The 26,694-nt window shown below is 39.9% G+C and overlaps 2 protein-coding genes across 9 annotated transcripts in view; both read left to right on the top strand.

Moving 5' to 3' along the window:
* Nucleotides 1-26,694, top strand: part of NRG1 (neuregulin 1) — a 219,031-nt gene that overhangs the window by 83,351 nt on the left and 108,986 nt on the right. For 2 of the 8 annotated variants that reach the window (XM_045879808.2, XM_045879807.2), the window contains exon 1: nucleotides 12,252-12,918. The exons of the other annotated variants lie outside the window; for them this stretch is intronic. In XM_045879808.2, coding sequence (XP_045735764.1) covers nucleotides 12,252-12,918 — 667 coding nt within the window. Of the gene's footprint in view, nucleotides 1-12,251; nucleotides 12,919-26,694 lie in introns of those variants that run through there. 8 annotated transcript variants of the gene reach the window in all.
* Nucleotides 11,627-11,941, top strand: LOC135363697 (uncharacterized). Its single transcript, XM_064585573.1, has one exon. It carries the CDS (start codon nucleotides 11,757-11,759, stop codon nucleotides 11,934-11,936), a length of 180 nt encoding a protein of 59 aa, XP_064441643.1. The 5' UTR covers nucleotides 11,627-11,756; the 3' UTR covers nucleotides 11,937-11,941.

The raw sequence follows: 26,694 nt of genomic DNA, 5'->3' as shown, positions 1-26,694 counted from the left end.
CAAAATGATGCTTACTGTCTAGCCTTTCTGATCGTCAGTAAAGTGAACTTTACAATTTCCCTCTTCACATTATTCATAAATGTTCCAATCCCCCAGTGACTGAAGGAGGGCATTAAGAAAAATCCCTTCTTGGCAAATAAATGGTATGAGGGAGGGGTCAGGAAAAGCTCTTAGATTTTCTGCAGCAACTAATGGTTTGTTTATATAAAGATACTTCATTGCCATTAGATAATAGTTAAAATGATACAAATCTTGTATTTTTTATATAATTTTGAAATTCATTTTAAAAATCAATTCCTTAAAGTAAGAGTGGTAAGGGGAGGTGGGTGCAGAAGGTACCTGCATAGAGGAAGGGAAATAACCAAGTGCAGGTTGATGAATGTGGAATTAGTTATTTTGTTTGTTTGGCATAGGCTATGGAGTTGGTTTTTTTTTTTTTTTTTTTTTAAGATTTTATTTATTTTTCGACAGAGAGAGAGCGAGAGAGGGAACACAAGCAGGGGGAGTGGGAGAGGGAGAAGCAGGCTTCCCGCGGAGCAGGGAGCCTGATGTGGGGCTCGATCCCAGGACCTTGGGATCATGACCTGAGCCGACGGCAGACGCTTGAAGACTGAGCCACCCAGGCGCCCTGGAGTTTTTATAATAAAAACTTACTATAGCATATTAAGGTGGGTTCTCTGTCATACGTGCTGGCGAGAAATAGCCATGAAAAAAATCTTCAAATTTTTTTTCCAGCGCTTTATTATGGAATGTTCAAGTATACAGAAAAACTGAATGCTTTGTAAACAACTTATACCCACTGTCTAGATTTTACAGGTAACATTTGCTGTATTTGCTTTGAGCATCATTTTTATTTATCCATCCACTCTTATTTTTGATGCCCTTTCAAGTAAGTTGCATATATGAGTGCATTTTACTCCCACATAGCCCACTTTGCCTGATACATGTGTTTTATTACAATCTTTAAAAGAATATGTAAGTGACGGATTATGCCAACAAACAGAATATAGGTTTCTCTGGAATGAGTCATCACATTTGGACCTGGGATTTTCTAGGCATCATATTTCAGAATTTAACTCCATTAGCAACAGCCTTCTTTCTCCTGTTCCTGACAGTCACTCCTTCCCTGTGCCAGTCTTCTGACTCTCCAAATTAAAAGAGGCCATAACCTTGCCTCGCCAGTTCTCAGCTGTTGGCCATCTTGGTATCACATGTTTTTGAACCACTGCAATAATATTAGGCTGATCCCTATTTTGACATGACAGTCTTCTTTCCTCTCCCTTAATATAAGCTCCCTTCCATCTACTAGAGTCTCTATTCTGTATCTTTCTGTGTGAGCATAAAGCTCATTGTCATGTTGCCATTGTTAAACTGATTTCTTAATCTCCGACCTATCCTCTGTGAAAGCTACTGGGCTCCACAGAGCACATTCTGTGTGTCCCCTTAGTGTGATGAAATCAGGTTGAATAAATGAGTCCAAATATGAATATTGATCTGTGGATATCTTCCAGAAAGAGAGCCTGAATATTCAGGAGAGTTGTGACCAAAAGTGGTCATGGGAGCATTAAACAGGGTTAACTTTCAAGTAGAAGCAGTCACAATGCAAGTTCGAAGTGAGATATTTCTATAGAGATAATCCATAGCAGTAGTGACAGAACATCTAAACCCTCCCTTCTATTGTTCCTTTGTATTGATATTGGCAGTATGTCCCTAAAGAGCTTTCCTTTGTAGAAATGAGTGAAAAGGAGAGGAGCATTAGACCTGAATTGTAGTCTTGACTCTGAAATTAATTTTGGTGTGACTCCAGGAAGATTATTTTTACCTCCTGGGACCTTTTTTCTTCTTGGACAAAATAAAATTCATGGGCAAGTCCTGCTTCAGCTCCAACATTCAGTAAGTGAAAAATTTAGATCTAATTATTCTTGAGATTACAGTTCATCTTTGCATTAAGCCTAAATCCTTTCACTCCATGTAATTTCTGAAATGAAAAAAAAAAAAAGGAAACAAGGCATTCTTAAACAGATCTGAACCTAGCAACATATTGTGTGATTTAGGATAGAAGACTTTTGAATTGGAGACCGAATGACAAGACACTTTTATCTTATGACTGTTAAATTCATATTTTTAAAGTAATAAAAATTGTAACAATGCAGAAAAAGTGTCCACCCCTTGGACTGAGAAGCAGCAGAAAAATAGGAGGCTGGCATTTGATTTTAAATAGGATACTTCTGCTTCTATGAGCATTATAAGGCTTATGACCTTATAACAGCATTGCCAGTTAGGTGACTCGCTCAGAATGCCAAATCAGCTCTGGCAACTGCTTATAGTTTTATTCCTCTCTTTTTTCCCTTTGGTGCAACTTTATATTTTCATTTTGATCAGCAGCAAGGAGCAAGACTTAAGTAGACCCTAAGGAAAATGTATATTGTAAGATGTTTCCTCTGGATGAACTCTTCTCAGATTTACAAATTTGGACTATATTTAAAAGTAGGACACTTCAGATAATTCCCTTCCTGAAGCTTCCTTGATTCCAGGTGAGTTGTGAGGGTTTATTTTATAGAAGACTTTATATGATGTTTCAGAGTCTCTTGAGTGGATGGTACTGTCTTATAAGTAATTCATAACTGCCTTCCTATGTGGACCATCTCATGCTCAACAGGTTCTGGCTGAAGCAGAAGATTGAAAAGTCAAAGTAACAAATTCCAGAGCATTTGTAAAAGTGATGTGTTGTGCTATACACTGCATTTCTGGATTGATTTGGGGATTAGTTTATAGAGTCAGCTGACAAGAAACTGAAACAAATAGCTAGTGCCTAAGTGTAAATCAAGTTTAATTACTTCCATGTTTGAAACCTTACTGACTTTGTATTAAACAGGCATTGATTATCAGAGATATTTCTCCCTAATGTTTAATTTCTCTTACTGCAACAAAGTATAGCCTTTATTATTCCCCTTAAATAACATTATCTACATGCTCATAAAAGTGCTGATTATCCCTTGTTTTGCCATAAGACTTGAGGATAAAACAAACAAAAATACTCTCTTAGCAGTGGTGCTCTGTGATGTGATCTTAACTTCAAACAAGCAAAGGAATTTGTTCAAGGTAACTAATCCAACATATATTGCTCTAGTAAACATTATGATTGACTGTCCATCCATATATCAGATTAGTCACTATAAGGATAATTTTTTTTTTCTATTACACATATACACACACAGTACTTTAACATTATTTGTGTTTATTCACACAAGTACAACTCTTATCTGGAGTACCCATGCCTTTCACATGTTTTCCTATAGTTAATTCATCTCTCTTTAGTAATTTCCAGTATCGATGCATCGATTCAACAACACGTGTGTTGATTCAACAACACACATCTGTGTGCCAGGCATGTTCTGGGCAGAAGGGATGTAGTGATGGAGACAGACACAGGTGCTTGCCCTTATGGAATTGACATTCAGGCAGTGAGTTTATCACACATTTCATAACAAAGCACACTGCGTAGAAAATACAGATAGTTCAGAATAACTGCCACTTCCTCCCTCATCCTTTGCTCATATTTCTAGTATATTCTAAATAGGGGAATGGGATGGAGTTAACAATGAGAAATAATATTTTAAGTATATAAAATGAGATAGAGTTACAAGCTTTTGCTCATTTTCTCATAAAATGTCTTTTGAATGGAAACCCTCAATGACATATCAATTTAGTATATCTTTATTCATGCTTCTGAGTTCCTAGGGATGCAGTGTTGCATCATCAACATCAATTCAGAGTCTGTAGTTAATTAATAACTGTCAGAGATTTAATGCCACGTGACCTACCGAGATTTTTGTAGATGAAAGGGCAACCTAAATGTACCAAAGTCTCATTATTTTAGTGCAGTCCACTAGTAAAACTGGTTTCAAAAGGAAACATATTTCCTTTTGAAATTAAATGTTGGAGAAGCTGAAACCATGATGAGTGTCCAAAAGTCATTTTTTTGTTGTTATTGAGTTAGAATTCGCATAATCTAAAATCATTCTAATGTGAACAAGTCACTGATACTTATCACAATGTTGTGCAACCATCTCCATCTGCATCCAGAACATGTCCAGTGTAATTTTAAAAGAAAGGTGACTTATAAAATCAAAAATAAAATAAACTCTTTTTGCATATAACTAATGATTTCACTTACAGGGAGTGAGAAACTAATAGGTTCTCTCAAAGTAAAGAAAGCTTATTATAACTATCCCATTTAATAAAGATATCTTTCTATATATAAATTCTCAAATCCTCATCTTTGAGGTCATATACTGTATCTTGAGCAACGGAGGATCTCAACTCATAAAGAACAAAATGTGCCAGAGTGAATTGATCATCTTGTTACAAAATGAGAACACAGACCCACAGTCAATGCCAAATGTTTGATACAGCATCTCATAAAATAATTCTTGAAATTAAGTCAGATTGTTTTCTCTGAGAAAATTTTCACTGGGAAAGAATAGTATAATCCAGGGTCTTCACTCACCTTCAGAGTGGGGAGAAAACACCTGCCCAGTAAGGTAGGATGAGTTTCATATCCCCCCATTTAGCATTATGAATAATGTAGAAGAACATCAAATAGTACATGGATTTGGTTGGCCCTCAGAATTTTTCTGTTTAGTTGAAGAGAGAAGAATTACAGGAACAACAGTTAAATTTTGGTTTATTCCCAACTTTCCATCCACTGAAAGGATCTGTGGTGGTTAAACATGAAGCATATTTATGATAACAGAGTTTCAGTAGAATAAGATAAATTCTCAAAAGGCATATTTAGGAACAGTCAGAAAAATTTGATAAGGATGTGACTGAACTAAACACTAAAAGATTTGAAAAAATGAACGAGAGTACAGAGGGTATTTTGAATAATTAGATGGATACAAAAAAGGTTTGCCCATTTATTAGAGGGGCCATAATCTATATAATTCAATTTCAATTAAAAATAAAAACCAAACAAAATGTATGTACTGAATGGATAATGCAGCTCTAGGCTTGGGACAGCCAGATAGTGACAGACCTGGCCTTCAAAGAAATTGTATTCTTCAGTCCTATACACATGGCATGATTAAATAATAGCACAGGGCACCTGGGTGGCTCAGATGGTTAAGCGTCTGCCTTTGGCTCAGGTCATGATCCCAGGGTCCTGAGATCGAGTCCCGTATTGGGCTCCCTGCTCAGCGGGGAGCCTGCTTCTCCCTCTGCCTCTCTCTCTCTCTGTCTCTTATGAATAAATAAAATCTTTAAAAAAATAAATAAATAAAATGAATAAATAAATAATAGCACAGACTGTGAAGATGTGCCCCAGTAGTGGTACAGTTAAGAAAATGCTGGGTCCATCACTTGGAAGCATAGAAGGACTCCAGGGAGGAGTTGTGGCTACCTAGGGAATGACTTTCAAATGAGTAGGAAGAGGCTAATAGATGCATTTGAGTACTCTGTCCTCTCCATAGGAAGCAGTAAGTTTTTAAGATTACCTTTAGAACGGGGTGCCTGGGTGGCTCAGTCGTTAAGCGTCTGCCTTCGGCTCGGGTCATGGTCCCAGGGTCCTGGGGTCGAGCCCCACATCGGGCTCCCTGCTCGGCGGAGAGCCTGCTTCTCCCTCTCCCTCTGCTGCCACTCTGCCTACTTGTGCTATCTCTCTGTCAAATGGATAAATGAGGGATATCTTTGGGAAAAAAAAAAAAATCCTTTCCAGATTCCTTAAAAAAAAAAAAAAAAGGTTACCTTTAGAACATGAAGCTTTCTTGTGAAAACTGTGATTTCATAATTTATTAGCAAATACATAAATCATTACATTTTATCCATAGTCATCTTATCCCCGGGGCACCTGGGTGGCTCAGTTGGTTGGGTATTTGGTTGGTTTTGGCTCAGGTCACGATCTCCTGGGTCATGGGATGCAGCCCCAAGTCCAGGCTCTGTGCTCAGCAGGGAGTATGCTTGGGATTCTCTCCCTCTGCCCCTCCCCCAGCTTTGCTCATGCATGCTCTTTCTTTCTCTCAAATAAATAAATAAGTCTTAAAAAAAAAAAAAGAAAGAAATTATCCTGGTCATTGTGGTACTAGACACCACAAAGTAAATTCTGTGTTTTTGGCCATAAAATTTAGGAGCAAGGGTAAGATTTTTCAGAGATGAACATTTTCAGAGCAAAAGAGCCAAAATATAGGGGAAAAAAATGTAAAAGAGAAGAGAAATTTGGGTAATACAGTCAAAAGCAAACTAGCATTTACCACCCTCTTTCATCTGCTAGAGCTGTGCTAAATACTTCTGATAATAAAATAAATAAAATAAATGCTAAACCCAATAGCCTGGCTTGAATTGAAGTAGCAGAGGAATTTCAGTATATTTGATGATATGATAGGATTTCTTTTTTCTTCATTGAAGCTGGCTTAGAAGGAAGCTGCAATATTATGAAAGTGGATCAGAAATACACGTGTATTTTGATTTTCTTCTGCCAAATCCCATTCTGTATTACCCCATCTCCTCTTGTCCCAGGTCGACTTACTAACATTTACTTCCTTACCTTCTGCGGTGGATGAATTATGGCAGCAAATTCTTTGTCACTGTCCCATCGAGACTTAATCCCCTCCCCCCCATCCCCATCCTGCTTCACCAGTAGGAGGCAATGGAAATAACCCATGTAGCCTCCAGATTCAGTCTGCAGGAGGACTGGCAGCTTGTGCTTCCTCCTTCTTAGGATGCTTCTGCTCAGAACCCAGCTGTGAGAAGCCCAAGCCACAGGGAGAGGCTGTGGGTTGGTGTGCCTCCCAGCCCCCACTGAGCTTCCCGCTGACATCCGACATCAGCTGCTGGTCATGTGAGTGCCATCTTCATAGTTCAGCCCAGTTGTGCCCCAGCTGACCGCAGCCCCAGCTGACATCAAATGGAGCAGAAGAACCACTCAGCTGAACCCCATCAGCCTGCAGACTCGGGAGATAGACAACTGTTGTTGTTTCAAGCTATTTTGGGGCAGTTTGTTTCACAGAAGTACATAACCGAGAGAGCTTTCCAGAGAAAATGCTGGAACTGAGACTGTGGAGGAGCTCATTCAATTTCCATTATAAGTAGGTCACATTTAAATAGCCTGTACTTGATCCTTATGACTTCTGGATATCACTAGGCAAAATTTTAGAAAGCTCTTATTTTGGAAAGGAGGCGCCTTTAAGTTTGTTTACAGACTACATTAAGGAACTAAGCCTTTTTCATTATTATACTTTTTGGTTCCTTTATTCTCCCAATGAAGTGGTAGGTAAGCAACATATAATCAGATGCATTATTGTGATTAAAAAGAAAAGCAGTATTTTTCAGCAGAAATAGCATGAATCAGACTTTTTTTTTTTTTTTTAGATTTTATTTATTTATTTGACAGAGAAAGCTCAAGTAGACAGGCAGGCAGAGGGAGAAGGAGAAGCAGGCTCCCCGCTGAGCAAGGAGCCCGATGTGGGGCTCAATCCCAGGACCCTGGGACCGTGACATGAGCCGAAGGCAGACGCTTAACTGACTGAGCCATCTAGGCGCCCTTGAATCAGACTTTTGTTCAGATCTCGGCCGTATCACTTAATAGCTTTGTGACTGTGGCTAAGTTACCTAAGCTGCCTGTGTCTGTTTCTTTTTTCTTTTTTTTTTTTTTAAGATTATATGTACTGTACAGGATTAGTGAAGATAAGAAAATAATATATATTAACAACCTAGCAGAATGCCTGGCACAAAGGTGTGATGTAGCTTTTGTTGTGATGAACGAGATGGTAATGTGATTTTTAAAAGGTAGCAAAATTCTGGCTCATGTTTATTTTTTAAGGGGACACAGAAATATGGGTGCTCCTGGGCTTTATTGGGGTGGAGCCTGAAGGGTTAAAGTGGTATATCCTTGCGATTCTTCCTCCAAATAGGCATGTTTCAGCCAAAGGAAATTCTGATCCCTCACCGATTCACACCACCCTTCCTCACTTCTTTACTGCTAGAGGGGATGTGATTAAGGGATAAAGACAACCTTCTGCTCCTAGTCCCAAGGGGGGGAATGAATGAAGAACTGTTTTTTTTTTTTTCTTTACCTCCTGTACCCCCTTTCTTCAGTTACAGTCACCTTCTGATTTGATGGGAAACCATTTTACAGGACGCTGGCTTTCTGCAAGCCGATCTTAGCTTCAGGGTGCCACGGGGCTCTTGGAATACCTCTCCAGGGAGGACAGTACACACCCCACAGTCCGATGTGTGTAGCCCAGGTAAAGAACCATTGTGGCAGCCCACAGGATTTTGTCTCTGCTGTTTTGTCCTAGTCTTTGTAGGATACGTTGCTTACCTTTCTAAGTGCTGCGTGTCTTTAAGATGACAACTAGAGCAGAGCCCGATAATTTCTTTTTCTACAGAATATGTTTGCTCTGAGTGATTAAGGTGAGGTGATTAGTTGTTGGTACAAGCTGAGGACCACTTTTTAAACTCTGGGTTACTGTTTTGGGTATCTTCTCTTACCTGCCCGACTTGGGCTGCCTGAACCCCATTTTGATTTTTGAAACCTAGATGATTGGCTCTGAATGAAATGCCAATGTATTATACTTGAATGTAATGTTGGTTTGGGACATAAGTGAGGAGGTAGGGCCCATGTATTTTACACTTGATCTCAGCCAAAAGGCCGAGAAGCGATGGGCCCATGTATTTTAACTGGGTGATCTGTAAAGGAATTATAAAGTACCCTAATTTAGCATAAACATTTACTTTGCTTATATGGGTTTTGAATATTTACATGAATATTGATTATTGAAATGTTAATACCTCTCAGTATGAATACTATAAATGCTAAGAAACAGATTTCCTGTGATAGGAAATTTCATGTCCATTGTTAGAATCTTTAAGAGAACTCTCACTGCTTTAAAATCAAATAGTTAATGGGGTGCCAGATTGGCTCAGCCAGTTGAGCATTTGACTCTTGGTTTCAGCTCAGGTCATGATCTCAGGGTCCTGAGATGCAGCCCCGCTGAGTGTAGAGCTTACTTGGGAGTCTCTCCCTCTGCCCCTACCCCTGCTTATGCTCTCCCCCCTTCCCCTCTCTAATATAAATAAGTTTATTTAAAAAATAAAATAGTTAAAGCTAGAAAGCCAGCACAAGATCTTATTTTAAGTATTATTTTAAAATATTGGTTATTGGTATATAAGTGCAGGTTATGGAGAGGATAAGTCATTTTGCCCATAAGCTTGTCACAGTCATAATTACAATTAAGCAAATTGTTTCAGGCTTTTGTAGTTGTTGTTACTGCAGACACATTTTGAGATTTAACATCCTTTAAATCATTTATAATTATGGGCCAATTTCATTTTGAAAGAAATGGTAATATTCTTATTGCATGCCCACTTAAAGCGTAAAACTATTTAAGAGCAGGGAAGATTGTGCTATACCAAATATAATGTGCTTAAAGCAGAATTTCTCAGGACTTGAGCTCTAAATTTATTGCTTCTGGGACTCATATGCTGGTTGTGTGTGTAGTATAGATTTAGAGAGAGTTTTTAAGAGTCCTGTTGACATAGGTGAGCAGAATGGTTCCTTGGAAACCATTTGAGTGTGCAGTCACAGTAAAGCAGGGATTAAAGGTTCAGATGCATATAGTGTGAACTGACATGCAAGAATGGGAGGTTCGGGGAATCCTGTACTCCCTATTGAACACTGCATTTCTTCCAGCCTTTTAAGGGCTGCTATTTTTTTTTTAAGATTTTATTTATTTATTTGAGAGAGAGAGAGAGCACAGGAGAGGGAGGAGGGTCAGAGGGAGAAGCAGACTCCCCACCGAGCAGGGAGCCCGATGCGGGACTCGATCCCGGGACTCTAGGATCATGACCTGAGCCGAAGGCAGTGACCCAACCAACTGAGCCACCCAGGCGCCCAAGGGCTGCTATTTTATAAGGGGGAAAAAAACGCTGCGTTGAAACTATCTGTAAGGTAAAGCTACTGAAACCTAACCCAAAAGGCATGCTTCCCCCCCCCCCCATTTCTTGGATCATTGCCTTTATTTATTTCACTTATATGTAAACATACATGAGTAGGTTTTTTTTTTTAAAGATTTTATTTATTTATTTGAGAGAGAGAATGAGATAGAGCATGAGAGTGGGGAGGGTCAGAGGGAGAAGCAGACTCCCCGCTGAGCAGGGAGCCCGATGCGGGACTCGATCCCGGGACTCCAGGATCATGACCTGAGCCGAAGCCAGTCGCTTAACCAACTGAGCCACCCAGGTGCCCCATGAGTAGGTTTTTACACATAATCATACATAATCAAATATATTGTTGCTATTATCATTTTGAGCAAACTCTTATCTGTTAGATCAATCAAAAATAAGAACAATTTTTTTTTTTTTTGCCCTCACTTTTTTTTGTTTTGTTTTGTTTTGGTGCTTTTCTTTTCTTCATGTGCATCTGAGTTTCTGACCTATTTCACTTTCCTTCTCTTTAAAGAATCTGTTTTACTATCTCTTGCTACTGGCTATAAATTCCCTCAATTTTGTTTGTCTGGAGAAACTCTTTATTTCTCCTTCACTTTAGTGGAAAACTCTTCTTCATACTTGCAGTGTGGTTCTAGCTGAGGACATGTGGTATATATTACAGCGCCCAGGGAATTCAAACCTCTGCAGTGAAATTTTCAAAATGAAGAGCGCTATTTACCAGTGTTTCTTATTAGCTTAACATTAGTCTCGGACTGCTGCGGGTGGGAAGAGGAAATGGAAATATAAGTGGGACCAGAGTGGGGCTACATGAACACATCTCCCCTTGCCTAGCACCCCTCCTCCAACATCGCTTCACCCTGGGTATTGTAAAGTCTTACAGGATCGTCGGGAACAGGGCTGAAGGCAGAGCTGTCCATGGTTCGGAAAAAAATGTTCTAACTGTTGGTTGAAGATCAGGTAATACCAGTCCTCTTCGTGAGCAAAACTTATTAGAGGGCAGGGGAAGGAATGCTATCTCTCAGCGGCAGGCAAGAAGAAATTGCTGTTGAAAAGCTTACCTCTCTAGGGAGGAATCAGATATCAGACTTTGCCAAGCCTCAGGTCCAACCCATAAGGTCCCACCTACATCCCCCGCCCCATCCCAGCTTTGTTAGATTGCTAGCATCGATCGCTGGCTTTTTCTGACCCAACAGTGGGTGAAGGAAAGAGAGCCGGCAAGACTGGAAGCGAGCAAGGTGGGGGTGGAAAACGGGGGCCGCTTCTTGTGGAGAGAAAAAGAGAAAGGGAAGAAGCGGGGTGGGGGCCATGGGGACTGAGCTTAAACTGGTGCCTGCCTGCTTCTCTTTGATTTGATGGCCTTTATTCCTTCTAATTGGATAAAATAGGAAGTCACTGGCAGTCCTGCGTTGCTGGGTGTACTGATTTTACTCAGAGCATCCAGCAGCTCTGGAGTACAGACAGAGGGAGGAGGGAGGAGAAAGAGAGAGAGAGAGAGAGAGAGAGAGGGAAAGGGAGAGAGGGAGAGAGAACGTCTTTGGATGAGGAGGGGAAAGGAAGAGAAAGAGACTATGAAGCAGGGCCGAGCAAGCCGCAGAGGAAGAAAGTGAATGAGCGCTCCAGAAGGACAAAGAGGAGTGGTTCGGGGGTGGGGGTGGAGGTAGGGCGGGGAGGGGAGTCACCGCCCCTCTGGGGCCGCACTCTTCCCTTCGGATCCCTCTGCCATGACCCTGTTTGCAGTGATGCTCGCAGGGCAGGCACCTGCTGCTCTATAATGATTCAGCCTCTTCCAGCCGTCGCGTTAACACAACAGGATGCTGTTGCTACTGGCCCTGCTGCCTCTCTTCCCGCCGCCGCCGCCGCCGCCACCGCTGGTCCTGCTTTTGCTTTTACTTCTCCTGCATGACAGTTGCTTTCTCCATCTAAGCAGACAGCAGCTTCAGATGCTCGAGGTGAGAAACATGCCTTTCAGTTTGGGCTACTGGTTTACCTAATTGACCAACCCTCGGCTCGGTTTCGGTTTTGGCCCCAGTCCTCTTGACCAGCCGGGATGGTTCGGAGAAGCATTTGAAAGAACTGCAAAAGTGGCCCAGAAACAGCCATCACGAATTACAATATACTTGTATTTGGTAGTTGCTAGAGGCTTTTTTTCCTTCTTCCTGCCTCCTGAACTCCTCTTGCTTTTGATAATGGCCTTGGACTTGGAAGACTTATCGATTTCCCCCTGTAAGATGCTGCATCATTTGGTTGGGGGGGGCTCTGCATGGTAATGGACCGTGAGAGAGGCCAGGCCTTCTGGAGGTGAGCCGATGGAGATTTATTCCCCAGACATGTCCGAGGGAGCTGCTGAGAGGTCCTCCAGCCCCTCCACTCAGCTGAGTGCAGACCCATCTCTTGATGGGCTTCCGGCAGCAGAAGACATGCCAGAGACCCAGACTGAAGATGGGAGAACCCCCGGACTCGTGGGCCTGGCAGCTCCCTGCTGTGTGTGCCTGGAAGCCGAGCGCCTGAGAGGTTGCCTCAACTCAGAGAAAATCTGCATTGTCCCCATTCTGGCTTGTCTAGTCAGCCTCTGCCTCTGCATTGCCGGCCTCAAGTGGGTGTTCGTGGACAAGATATTTGAGTATGACTCTCCTACTCACCTTGACCCTGGGGGGTTAGGCCAGGACCCTATTATTTCTCTGGATCCAACTGCTGCCTCAGCTGTGTGGGTAGCATCTGAGGCATACACTTCACCTGTCTCTAGGGCTCCATCTGAAACTGAGGTTCAAGTTACACTGCAAGTTGACAATGCTGTTGTGTCCTCCCAACCTGCAGCAGTACCCACCCCGAAGAATCGTATTTTTGCTTTTTCTTTCCTGCCGTCCACCGCACCATCCTTCCCTTTCCCCACACGGAACCCCGAGGTGAGAACACCCAAGTCAGCAACTCAGCCACAAACAACAGAAACTAATCTCCAAACTGCTCCTAAACTTTGTAAGTAGAGAGAGAGAGGTGATGAATAATGGAAAGGGGTGGGCTTGAGGCGCCAAAAGGCGTTCTCTAGCGCAGGGAGCTGTTTCCTTGTCTTCTTCTATTTTAATTGCATGGTTTTGTTGAAGCGCATCATGTGACTGGAACACTTGGGGTGGCCGTAGAGATGAGTAAAATGATCTTGCAAACCGCTGGTGTGAAGCAGCGTTCCCTCCAGCCAGATTGTTCACGGGCTGGGGTGGGGGGACACCCCCAGCTTGAGCGTCTGCGAGTCGTGCTTGAATGTCACTGCAGTTCCATTGATTTCTAACACTTCTTTAAAAATTAAGACAGCAGAGCATCCTTTCTGTTTTATATGAGTGTGACTTCCATAGAGCGGCGAGTGTGGTTTCGCGTCTCTCGTTCCCATGTAGCCTTCCCTCACCCCTCCTCACCCTTCGGTTCCCCTTGGCCTCCCAGCAGCCCCACACCACCTGGTATCTGCCTCCATCCCTTCTTCCTGTTCCCTTCACTGCTCTCTGCTCTCACCACACTTCTCTTATAATTGGTTCTTCCTGATAGCGCAGTCACCGTGCTCAGCCCCCAGCAGCGGCGGGCTCTCCCTGTCCTGCCCAGATTGTCATTTAGGCTCCTGAGCACCGGTGAGGGGCAGCTTTATTTTTTTCAGGACGCAGCCCAAAGTCTGCATGAAGGGATTTTCCCAAGTTAGTTTTGTCTTCTGTAATCAAATGTTTAAAGAGCTTCCTTGGCAGTCATTAAAAAGTACAAGATCCATTAGGAAGGCACATCGTTTTTGTTTTGTTTTGTTGTTGTTTTTTTCCCCAGACGTGTCATTTTTTGCCCGGCAGCCGCGCAGTTTAATAACCTGTGAGTGAGGAGAGCCCACGCTCTTAAAACAGTACAGAACAATGTGCTCCTGTTCCGACTGGGGCCCCGCGATGCTTTTACAATGGAAAGTTGACAGGAATGAAACCATGACTAGTCAGATTGCTCCAAATGCCAGTAGACAGGGGGAGTTTCCTCTAGCTGCTTCTTTTTTTTTTTTTTTAAGATTTTTTTTTAATTTATTCATTCGAGACACAGAGATACAGAGAGAAAAGAGAGCATGAGCAGCGGGAAAGGCAGAGGGAGAGGGAGAAGCAGGCTCCCCGCTGAGCAGGGAGCCGGACGTGGGGCTCGATCCCAGGACCCTGGAACCATGACCTGAGCCAAAGCAGGCGCTCAACCATCTGAGTCACCCAGGCGCCTCTCCTCTAGCTTCTTTTTTCTAAATGTTTCTGATTTATTTTCATCTCTCTGTCTTCTACCACTTTCTACCATTGATGAATATTCCCTTAGTAGAAAAAAGTGAAAGATGAGAGGATTTGGTTCTTAATAACGTGTGTAAAATCTCTTAGAGTTGAGGGTAAGAGTTCCGTGATGAAATACTCACCCCTTCTGTTTCCCTCTGGATGCTAAGGAAGAATAAAGAATATCTTTTCCAGACATTATGTTGCGAATGAGGGAGAGCCGTGTGGTAGAGAAACACAGAAAACTTGATTTGTGCTTGTGATTCAAGATCATTTCATACACAGCAGTTTCAGTGGCAAAGATTAAAAAAGAGAGCGAGAGGCTTGTTTTTCAGGTGTAATTAGGAAAGAACCTCCTTTCTGCAGACACTGCTTTGTATCTTTATCAAATCCCTGAAGCATCATTAAAGGTCTGACAGACATCACTGCATTCATCGCCTCTTCCCACCTGGCAAAGTGACCGGGAAATAATACCCAGATGAAATGACAGGCTATAAAAAGCAAGTACAGATCCTGCAAAGAGAAGCAAAATTCACCGTGAAGACAAGGTTACTTCTTTGTCTTTATCGCTTGAAACTTGTCTTTAATTAAAATGTGCCCAAAGAGGTTTAGTTGTCCAGAAAAAGAAAGAGGACCCTTTTGGGGAAAAAAAAAAAACAACAACTCTTCAAGTAAAGTCTATAATTTTGTCATCTTTGGGGGCGGTGGGGAAGCAAACAAAGAACCATCCAGTTACCTTTTCCTGATCTAGGACCATGTCAAAAAGTATGTTGTGACTTTTTGAGAAATTATTTTTGAAGGTAAATTCTTCTTCTAAGTGTTTTCCTAGGGTATGCATTCCATATAGTTTCTCTTCTCTTCATTTTCGAGCTTGGGCATTGATTTTCTGGCATTTGCATTGAGTGGAAAAGATTTATTGCGGCCTAAAAGCATCGCAGTGGCCAGTTCTGGCCAGAGACACAGCTGCAGCATTTTGAAGTGCGTTGGAGATCAGCCTGGAAAAGCAGTATGAGAAGTAGTTTTCTCCTGAAAAGTTAGAGGTAGATGGTGCTTGACACTTTACAGCCTATGGGTTTTCTGTGTGGGAAACTCTGTGTTAATTTTTTTCCACCTAGTGCCTGAAAACAACAAAAACACTAATATCCTAAATATTAGGAGTCTATTTTTGGGGGGGAGAGGGGTCGGAGATTGGTCCAGGGAGCTTTGCTTTCAGACACTCCTATGAGTGGTTGCTTTGTTGTTTAAAAAGCTTGTAACCATGCACTAAAGGAAAGCAAGGAAAAAGAAAAGCTTGGAGTCAGACTGTCATTTTGTAACCTCGTTCACCTTTTTTTCCTTCAACTCAGAAAGTACTGCTTAGTCCCAGGAAGAACAAGAGCGTTCCTTTCGTCATGTGTGTTTTTGACATGAGCTACGCTGCGGTGGTATGCATCTTAAGACGGCATTATCGTATCTGAAACATGCTCCTCAGTGGTTTCAAGATGTTATTCTCCCTTTCCTATCTGTCTGAGCATATTCAGCATATTATGCACAGAGCTGTATCCTTCAAGGTCATAGTCTGTGGAGGGCTAATTGATTCTTCTTTATCCTGGAGCCTGAGAGAGTGGAACAGAGACAATCCTAGTAATTGTGTCTGCTCCGTTATTCCCCAACCAATCTACCTTCTAGTATTATTAGGCTTTTATTCTATAAACACTGGAATTACTCCCCTTCCCACCGACTCTTTTAAAGTTAAAACATTCTTTGGCTTTATTGTAATAAAAGGCAATGTATAACATTTTAAATTGCCTGTAAGAATAGTGGTTACATCAGGTTTTCTAAAATGGGCATTTTCTCATAAGGTAATATAATTTCATGTTTTCACTAGATTAATCTATGCATACATCTAGAGCTCAAGAGATCTAATGCAGGATTGGAAAATATATATATACTTTTTTTTTTAATTTAAAGTTTTTCTGTGTGTGTTAGTGCCTTCCCACTACCACATTTTTATTTGCCATGGTAATGGTTAAGTTTTTATTTCTCACTGGGGCACAAAATACTTGAACCATTAATTTGTTTTCTTTGCCTGGGCTTTAAAATTTATCTTAACCTCTGTGTATATGGGAAGAACTGATTCCAGGAGATTGCAAACTTAGATTACTATAAAAAGAGCTGATTAATTAAATTGTCACAGGGAACCGTAGTGCCATCTTGGAAGAAAATGTATTTCTGGATGGGAGAGCCTGCTTGACAACAGACTCTGTAGTGTAAGAGTGTATTAGTATTTTCATCTTAGGCCAGATTTGTTTTGCTTTGTCTTAAGTCTCTTTGTACTGGGTTGCATGGCAAACCATTGTTACCACAGTGACAATAGGAATCACCACCATTTGCGAAAGCTCAACGTGATTAATTAAATATACCAAAGGATTTCTTCCTTTCAATTTAAAAGTGACATTTATTTTAAGCCCAAGAAATTCTTCTAGTTCCTTGCAACTGTACTTGTGGGTATTTCAGAGTGGTGATTTCAGATAACTTTTCTCCACTTTAACCAAACTTGTTTAAAGCCCAAGACATTAAAAACTGGGAGAAAGTGAAAGATCCTTGACTGAAACCAAATAATTTGATAAATTCACTGGTGAGGAAACCCGGGCTCTGAAAGATGTAGTGACATTCTTTTACAAAAATTCACAACATTCTGAAAGGTTTAGTGAAATCCAAAATAGTAGAACACAGAGTAGTGTCCTGGCCACCAGAATTTAAACCCACACGTGGCTCTTTTCTCCTGTCAGCTTTTCCCTGGTCCAGAGAGAAAAGAGCTGGAGACCAACTCTGGTGGCTTCAGTGGCATCCAACGGACAGGGACATATGTCAAGTGGGACCACTGATCAAGCATGTGTAGTTCATACTATTAAAATTCGGTTTCCTTCCCGCCTTCTTGTTTCGCTTTTATTAAATTTTCAGTAGTGCTAGTCTTTTCCCTTTTTATTTGATCATCCATACAGTGTCTAGCTCGCTGTTGAAAACAGATCGGGTTTTCCAGGGTGGGATCTTTGCTGGCATCAAGCAGATGTCTCTGCGGCTCACCTCTTGCCTGCACTGCACCCCCCCCACCCCGTTCCTCCTTGTTCCTTGATGATCCCTAGATCGGTGTTCTTCCTTCCTCTGCCTTCCCACCCACCCAGTTATCTCTTAAATCATCCTTTATTTTTCTAATGATGCCACTTTGGCTTTATTTATCAATATTTCATTGCATTCTAAACTACTAAAGCATCTTCACTGATCTTTTCACATACTTTATTGCATTGTAATACTGAATGGTATTTATACTTATTACAAACACACATACAAAAATATGTCTCTAGGACAATATACTTGTTTCTTATTGGCACAGTTAATTCAAACTTTTGTCCCTCTTCCGGATCGCTCCCTCTTCTTTTCCGTATTGTGATTCACACCGGTTTCTCTGCTGACTCTTCTGCACGTTTATACGAATCAGCATTTCTGCTTTCCCAGAACCTCATTATGTCCCAAGCCATATATCACTGTTCTTCCTCCTTCCCTTTTCCTTTTCCTCTCACCTCACAGGATCCTTTTAAAGTGTAAAGAAAGATATTTTATAGATTGAGAAACTGAGTCATAAGAAAGTTATGACTTGTCGAAAGTTGAGCTCGGAGCCGCTGAGAGCTAGAACATAACTCTCGTCTAGTGAATCTGTTCGAGCTTTCTAGTCAGCCATAAGCTATACCATGTCTACTCTTATGGCCATGTTTCCGTTTTTATTATTTTTATATGTCAACAATTTTCTTCTGTTATTTCCTCTTTCTCTTCATTCAGTGAATGCATATTAAGCACCTACTACGGTGGCAGGTACTGTTCTAGATGGACTTTATGGCAATGAAAAACAGTAAAAGTTCTTGCCCTCATAGAGCTTATGTTCTAATAAATTTGAAGAATCTATTGCACAGTTTGAATCCACTTGAGGTATTTCTTTACTTATACATATAACTCTCTGATGCAGCATTTCTTCTCTTTACCTTTGTTTTTTTCACATTTTGATGACCACTTCTGTCCCTCCCCCTGGTATATTCCTCTCCTCTAGCTGTTGAATGCTTAACACTTGCCTTTAACTTAAATGTTCTTTATTTTAAAGTCCCATCGGTCCCACCTGCTACCAACAAGCTGAGTAACTTGAGGTGATTCATGTTTGGCCTGTAAGACACTGTTTAAGCAAACCATTGAAGCGATTGGGAAAGTAGTCTCTCTAGTCTCTAGGAGCACTTTAAAATGAAAAATATCGGGGTGCCTGGGTGGCTCAGTTGGTTAAGTGACTGCCTTCGGCTCGGGTCATGATCCTGGAGTCCCAGGATCGAGTCCCACATCGGCGGGGAGTCTGCTTCTCCCTCTGACCCTCCTCCCTCTCATGTGCTCTCTCTCATTCTCTCTCTGTCAAATAAATAAATAAAATCTTTAAAAAAAAATGAAAAATATCTACATAATTCTTCTAGCATGTAAATATGGTAAGATTATTTTCAGATTCTAGAAAGCTGAAACAGCTATAAATATTTTCATTTTTATTTCTTGGTCATAGTTTCCATTTATTGTTTTGGCTTATAGAACAAGAATATTAAAACACTCCCAAGGATTTTTTAGTTTCACTACCCAGAGAAAGGCTAGTGTCTGCTATTAAGGTATTAGTTCTCAAAATGAATGAAAACTTGGGTTCGTGTACCATTCAAATGAAGAGTGATTGAGGAGAAGGGGATAAAGTTAATCCTCACCACCTCAAACCTTGTTGCCATGTTTGCTGAAGTGAATTTAATCCACTGTTGTGTGTGTATGTGTAAGCATTCCAAGATTGTTTGCGAATAATGTAATTGATATTCTGTAATCATAGAATTTTACATGTGGAACATATGTTAAGATTATCTGAGTGACTTCCAAAGTGAGGAAATTAAAATCTGGAGAAGTGAAGTGACTTATCCAAGGTCACTCCAGCTAATTCATGTGAGTGCTGAGAATAAACTGGAATGATCCTGGTTTTCACTACACCTTGCTTTTCTTTTCCAAACTGTCTTTAACATTTTTATTCAAACAGCATATATTATCTTAATCTAAATGGCTTTGCTTTTCCTGTTAATTATGTAAATCCTAATTAGTAAATTCTCTTACTCCATCTCAGATGTTCTCTTTAGAGAAGAGAATTTTACGTGTATGATTTTGATCAGTATAGGACACCCCCTGTGGAGTGGAGATTGGATGGACATAGCTCTCCCAACAACATGGTGTATGGGAGAATCTTTTCACAGTCGAAGTTATTCCAAATGAAATGTGTATTCAGAAAGAATTTAGTTTCTTCTACATGGAAATATTTAAGCAATAACACATTTGAGGCAGATTCATGTTTCAAGTAACTTATTAAATATATTTCCCTCTCAGGCCTCTTACAACTCTGATTCTCTCAGTTTCTTGTCCCAAAGCATTAGCTTTCCAGTTGGGCAGACTTGAGTTCTAATCCTACCTGCCTTTCCCATGGCTTCGAGCAAGTTAGATCATCCCTCTGACTCTGTTTCCCCATTTATATTTGAGGGTAGTAGTATGCATCTCTTGGATCTGTTTGGGCGATTAAATGAGATACTGGAAAACACCAACTCTCAGGTCTAAACCATAGTAAATATGAAGCCAGTACCAATTTTCTCCCTCATTCTGCTCTTGATTCTCTTCTTTACTTTATTCTTTTCCCCCTTTGATCTTAGCAGAGTGGTTTTGTAACAGTTGGAGAGTTAAGTTTAGGTAGGAGTTTGGGGAAGTTTCTGAAAAACTTAGAACTAAGGTAAGAGTTGAAGAGACATCATAGTGAAGTGGAAATTATACTGGAAACTTTGGCATCAAGTCCGAGCTCTACCACTTATAAGCTAGATATGACCTTAAGCAAATCACTTCACCATTTGAGATTTAGAATTTACATCTAAAGAAATGGGATAATTAATACTTAAAACTCTCACAGGATTGTTTTAAGGACAACATAAGTTACTCTATGTGAGAAAAATACTTCATATTAGCACAGAGTTTAAGAAGTATTAATTTCTTGGGGCACCTGGGTGGCTCAGTCAGTTGAGCATCGATTCTTGGTTTCGGCTCAGGTTATGATCTCCAGGTTGTGAGATCCAGCCCCGCATCAGGCTCCACACTCAGTGGGGAGTCCGCTTGAGATTCTCTCTCTCCCTCTCCTTTTGCCCCTTACCCTGCTCACTCATGCACACATGCACTTTCTCTCTCTCAAATAAATAAATCTTTTTTTTTAAAGGAGTATTAACTTCTTTCTTTTTCCTCCTCTCTATCAGAGTTCGTATGTACATATATTCATGAGTGTTAACATTCCTAGGAATAAATTATAGGCAGTCTTAAAAGGTGAATTAATTTGTTTTGTCTTAGACTGATATAGAACTTTACAATTTCTTGAACCCTACTGCCATAAAAAGAGTGATTTTTCCCCCATAAAAATATATAAATTATTTTTTTTAAAGATTTTACCTATTCATTCAAGAGAAAGAGGGTGAGAGAGAGCACGAGCAGGGGAAGGGGCAGAAGGAGAGGGAAAAGCAGGTTCTCTGCAGAGCAGGGAGCCCGATGCAGGGCTTGATCCCAGGACCCCGAGATCATGAGCTGAGCCGAAGACAGACGCTTAACCAACTGAGCCACCCAGGTGCCCCTGGAATATATAAATTATTATTCTTAGGGTAATGTTCAAAATTTATGGTGTAATGGGCTTTCCTATGGGTACAATGATAAGGAGTTACTTGTAAAAGAGGAAAAGACAGAGGTTGACTAAAATTGTGTTTGTCAAGGAAGCATAATCTATGGGAAGATTGGGAAAATGAAAAGGAATCTAATATCGTTTAGATGTAGGGCATGGGATGAACCCTTCTTGATCTAAATGAAAATTATATTCACCTAACTCTTTCCACTATTGTAAACTGGGATTTCCAGACACCAAAAGAAAGGAATTAAGCCTTTTTCACCATTTCACAAAACTCATGGAAATAACAATTTACATGCAATCATTGAGCGAATTCAAATATTGGAGTTCTTTTAATTTGTTTGAAGATATTATATCTACAATATAAATATTATATATGCTTTGAATTTATATATCTATAATTTATACAGCTAATATTCCAAATCAAAGAGAAGATGCTTTGATGATTACTTAATAGATAAAACTGGATAAATAAAAGCACTTAAAGTGCAGAGGAAAAGATTTCAGTGCTTAAAAAAAAAACAACTCTAGTTCTGTATCTAATTGCTAAAGGCTTGTAAAAGGTAAAAAAGAAAAAATATTGTTACAGAAGTAGAGAATTTTATCTTAAAAATGTACTGGAGATTCTATTGCAATGAATTTGAAATGAAATCTTAGAAGCTGGATTACTGGTCACAATTCTACAAAAAAACAAACAAAAAAAAACCCCCAAAAACCAGTATGCTGTTCTGGGTATATGCACTTAAGGGACTTTAATTTTTTTTGTTATAATTTATGAGAGCTTATCATTTACAAAATGTATAATGACCAGTGTGATATATGTGTTTTCATTTATTCATTAATGTTGACCTAGAATTATGTGAAAACTTTTCTGCTTTGGTCATCTTGATTGTTATTAACTCAAGTTTATTAGATTGACTGCAGATGTGGGACTCTGAATCAATATTGGAGCAGTGAGGCTTTTAAGGGGGAAATATGTGATAACAATTGCAGGCAGAGTTTACCTGGGTATAGGTTGTTCTGACTGAGCAGTAAAAATAAGCTGATTGACCCAATAAAATGTGATGAAATATAATGGAAAACTTCCTAGAGTAAAGCAGCTTTTCTTTTTCATCATGAACATGGCGTGACAAGATGAGAGCTGATTTACTATGCACATCTTCGGCGATAAGCACTTGAGTGTTTGAATTGCCTTTCTTGAGGTGCCATTTATCCTTGCCAAAGGCGAAATTTATCAACTCTATTCTAAGCAAAAATTAGTATAGAATTTTATATTCGTGTAATTCCCTAATACAAAAAGAACCCTCTCCTCCATAACTTATTTTATTTTAAAAGTTCATAATTTAAAAGTAAGCCAAATGTCCATATATTCATAGCCATTTGGAAGGCAGATGAGAATAACACAGAAGACAATGACCGTTGCCATGAGAAAGAGAACTTAATTAGGAAGGAAAAAGATGACACTAGGACTCTCAAGTCTTAACTTTTTGTACCTATGTTCATGTCAAATGTTGCTATGATTTTATTTCTCCAGTTCCCCTCTCTTCTCCCTCCCTTTCTTTCTTTCTTTCTTACTTACTTGCTATCCCAGGGTTACTTTTCTCTTTACTCTGCTGTTCATACCCTGCCATTACTTTTCCTCTAAGCTCACTGTACCGTTCTCCTACCCTGTTCTGACGTCAGTGTCCTGGAAAATCAGAGGTTATGGAGCAGATGGCCCAGACCTGTAGTTTCTCATGGGATGGGTTGTTGGAGTGAGTGAAGTGAGACCTTAACCGCAGACTTGACCATGATTTGCCTGATGACTTTCAGTGTTGCCTCTTCCTTCGCTAAGTAGCAGGAAGTATTTGTTTCATGAAATATGTTGGTATCATGCAATAAAAGCTCCATAAATAAATGGAATGATGATCTAAGGACTGTGGAATTGAACTCTTGTTAGTATTTGTTTGTAATCGCTTGGTGGAGCTTCCTGGGTCATAATTGCTTGCTCTTCTGGGAGCAAAAGGAATCAGTAACCATTGATTGTTAACATGACGCTAAGTCTTGCCTACAAAGCAAATCTTAAGAATGATTAGTGGCAACATTCAGTGTTACAACTCTGATCTTTCCAGACTATAATCCTTAAAGCAAGCTGGATTTTCCCATCAAATAACGCTTATGATTTTTCAAAGAGAAGAGAAAAAAATAATATATACTCTGCGAAGATTTTGGTTTACATACTAAACAAAAGCATTATATAAAATAATTACTGTAGTCTTCTTATCTTTCTGTTTCAATGCCAATAGGGAGATAGTGAACTTAACCCCTGCCCACTGAGTTCCATTTCATGTTGACTATGTTAGTCATAGTCAAGGACCTACATATCCCCTACCTATACATAAAAACATTATTATCGGGCTCCTGGGTGGCTCAGTTGGTTGGGCGGCTGCCTTCAGCTCGGGTCATGATCCCAGGGTCCTGGGATCGAGTCCCGCATCGGGCTCCCTGCTCGGCGGGGAGTCTGCTTCTCCCTCTCCCGCTCCCCCCTCTCGTGCTCACTCTCTCTCTCTCTCAAATAAATAAATAAAATCTTTAAAAAAAAAAAAGAGGTGACTACTGTTTTCAAAGTAGTTGCATCGTTTAAAAACAAAAAAAAACCATTATTATCAATACATACGTCTTCCTCTCAAAAATCTTTGGGAAATTGTTGAGTTTTCTAAATAGCTAATGATTTATCACCATGAAACATTGATTTTTCTCCCTTTTGGATTGAAATCTTTTAATAATCTAGGCTACTTGTTAAGTGGGATTTATCCAATATAGGATCCTCATAATGTTGGGTACTATGATATCTTGAGGATATAGTGGGTTATGTTATAAGTTTCTTGAATACTATCATCTTATTAGGTCATATTGAGTTATATTAGGAATTCTAACCCAAGAGTGGTATATATTTTGAATGTGTGTTGGCTTATTGCATAATCATAATGATAATTTCAAAGCTTTAGGCATCATAGAAACAATGGAAACTAAATCTTTTAGCACAGAGAAACAGGCTCACAGATTTTAAACTTGTTGCCAGTGATCACACAGAACCAGAAAATTTTGATGATATTTTCATATATTTTGTGCTTTCCTCTATCAAGTCACTTTGCAATCAGTATATGTTAATGAAATAGTTTTTCATACTTCTTTTAATTCACGGTTCTGATCTCCTATGGGGTTTGTAAATCAAGTTCTCAGCAGGTTAAACATTTATATAAAAGATCATATGTCTCTGAGAAAGGTTCTTTTCTTGAGAAAGAGCATAAGCTTTGGTGACACATGTTTTGCTTATCAAACCTGACTCCTTCCTGTGTTCTGGATCAGCAGAGTTCAGGATGACAAGGTGAATGACAGATGGAGAGGTTCTCTGGGTGCTTAGATTTAGAGGGCCTAAGTTTAATTTGGATATCTTACTTGTTCACTTGTTACTCCTTTCGTAGTACGTAGATTGGGGTTAATAAATCTTTAGACATTGATTATAGTACCTAATAGGATATTACTTTTTGAACATGTGAACTCTACACAGTTAGTCAATGTGCTTTATTGGATCTGTTGCAAAATTGATTTGAGAAATTGCTTTCGTTTCATTTTCATTTCTTGAGTTCACCATAGCCAGTATTTAGAAAACACTTATTTTATCACATAAATTCTGCTCTGGTATCCAAGGTCCTGTCATAGCAGGACCCCAAGCTTCCTATGTAGGCCAACTCCAGCTGTCCCCTCCCCACTACAAACCATATGGACCATGCTCTAGCCACGTGGGACTCTACCTGGAATATTATTTTATTTCTCTCCTCCACTCTTTGCTCATTCTATTGCCTGTACCAAAAATGTTCAGTTCCCACAGTCTCTACCTTACCTAATTCTGCTCAGGCCTCAGGACTCACCTTCCAAATCAGATGTGGACCCTTTCCTCCTCTAGAGCCCCATAGCACATTGTTTGTGTCTCATCAAGGTACTTACCCCATTCTCACTTGTGATGCTGTTATTTGGATACGTGCCTAACACTTACACTGGACTGAGAAGTTAATGAGTTACAGCTGATTCATTTTTGTGGCCTGTACAATGTCTAGAAAAAAATATTTTATCTGAAGTAGGTGTCCCATTTGCCTATGTTGGGAATAAAAATTGAGGTACACCAAGAGTGACTTGGTTATGCAGCACAGGAAGGAAGAAAATGACCTTACATTTCTGGAATTTTAATTTGGAGAAATTCAATAGAGAGTTCAGTCCTTACAAACTTTACGAAAACATGATTCTGAACACTTTAAAATATGATTTGCGAAGCTTATATATAGCAATATATACATTTTCTTAGAAAAAGTCACATCTAGGCGACGAGGAATTTCATTTCGTGATAGTGTAGTGATTAAGGGCACACACTGGATCCAGATTGTATGGGTTTGAATCCAAGCTCTGTCCCTGGCTGTGTGACAGTGGAATTTATATAGACTGTCTGTGTCCCAGTTTCCTTGTATTTGAAATGGTGGCGATAACTGTACTTCCCTCATGGGTTTTTATGAGGATCAAATAAGTTAATGGACATAAAGCATTGGGAATAGTACCAGGCACATAAGTGCTACGTAAGCATGAGCCACCATTACTGTGCAGTTTGTTAAATTAAATTACATTTCCTTGAATTCCAAATTTGATTCCTTGCTATTGCTATAACAGGCTTGAAGAAAGGGACAGGAGTTTCCAGGGACATATTGACAAAGATGCGGGTATGCTACCATTTTGGTTTGGTTTGTTGGTGTGGTTTTTCCTCTGTGTATTTTGTGCTCCTGTCGTATCTGCATTATTCTCAGCAATTAGAAGGAGAGCTGAAAGGGATAATCATCTGTCTACTTATCCAGCAGAAATAGAGCTACATGGTTGAGATGGTTTCAGAGAGAAAGTCCTCCTCACCAGCGAGATGCCCTCAACTGATACTGCTGTGGAGAGTCACATGCGTGCATAATTAAATCTATTCCTGTGTATATATTGGTGTGCAGGTCCACAAGGAGACAAAGAATTCCCCTTAGCTGGTGGAGAACAATTGCAGAAGTTTTGAATGCCGTAATGCTATCATTTTAGCAAGGCAGAAGTCTATTCGTTATCCAGATGTAGCCAATAAATTAATGTGAGGATTGGTGCTGTCCATTATGATATAATGATGGTTTGGAAGTATCTGAATTTTATTAAACAGGATCACAGCAGAATCATTGACATTTTAAAGATGTAAGAGCTATTATAGATAGGCTGATCAAGATATTTTACTTTCCTCCTGAGGAATCCAACATCCAAAAGTGTGAAATGATTGGGCTTGACATATCTTCATAGTTAATAAGAAACAGAGACTGGTCTAAAAGATGGGGATGTCGCCTTATTGTGCTTTTTGCAATATCTCTTGCTACTTTTAATAAATTAGATCAGTTTTTTAGAGCTGGAAGAACTTCATTTTTTTTTCCTGTCTTCATATTCTTTATTGAATGCCCACTCAATAAGCTTTATTCCAGGAGTTTATCTTCTAAGAGCAGAAAACAGATGAAAGAATAATAACTAAGTAAATCCAGTACTATTTTAGAAGGAGGTAAGTTGTATGAAAAATAGCCAGCATAAGTAGAATGATCGGTGTAGGCTGCATCAGGAAGGTAACAGTTAATGAAAGATGGAAAGAGGTAGGAGAGTTTCATGTGGATATATGGAGGGAGAATGTTCCAGGCAGAAGAAAAAGCCAGTGCAAAA

Source organism: Mirounga angustirostris, unplaced genomic scaffold (genome assembly GCF_029215605.1).
Source record: "Mirounga angustirostris isolate CCGP_5_RB_7025 unplaced genomic scaffold, mMirAng1.0.hap1 SCAF_2, whole genome shotgun sequence".
Taxonomy (NCBI): Eukaryota; Metazoa; Chordata; class Mammalia; order Carnivora; family Phocidae; genus Mirounga; species Mirounga angustirostris.
Note: the sequence above shows the minus strand (reverse complement) of the source record. Positions and strands in the feature narration are given on the sequence as shown.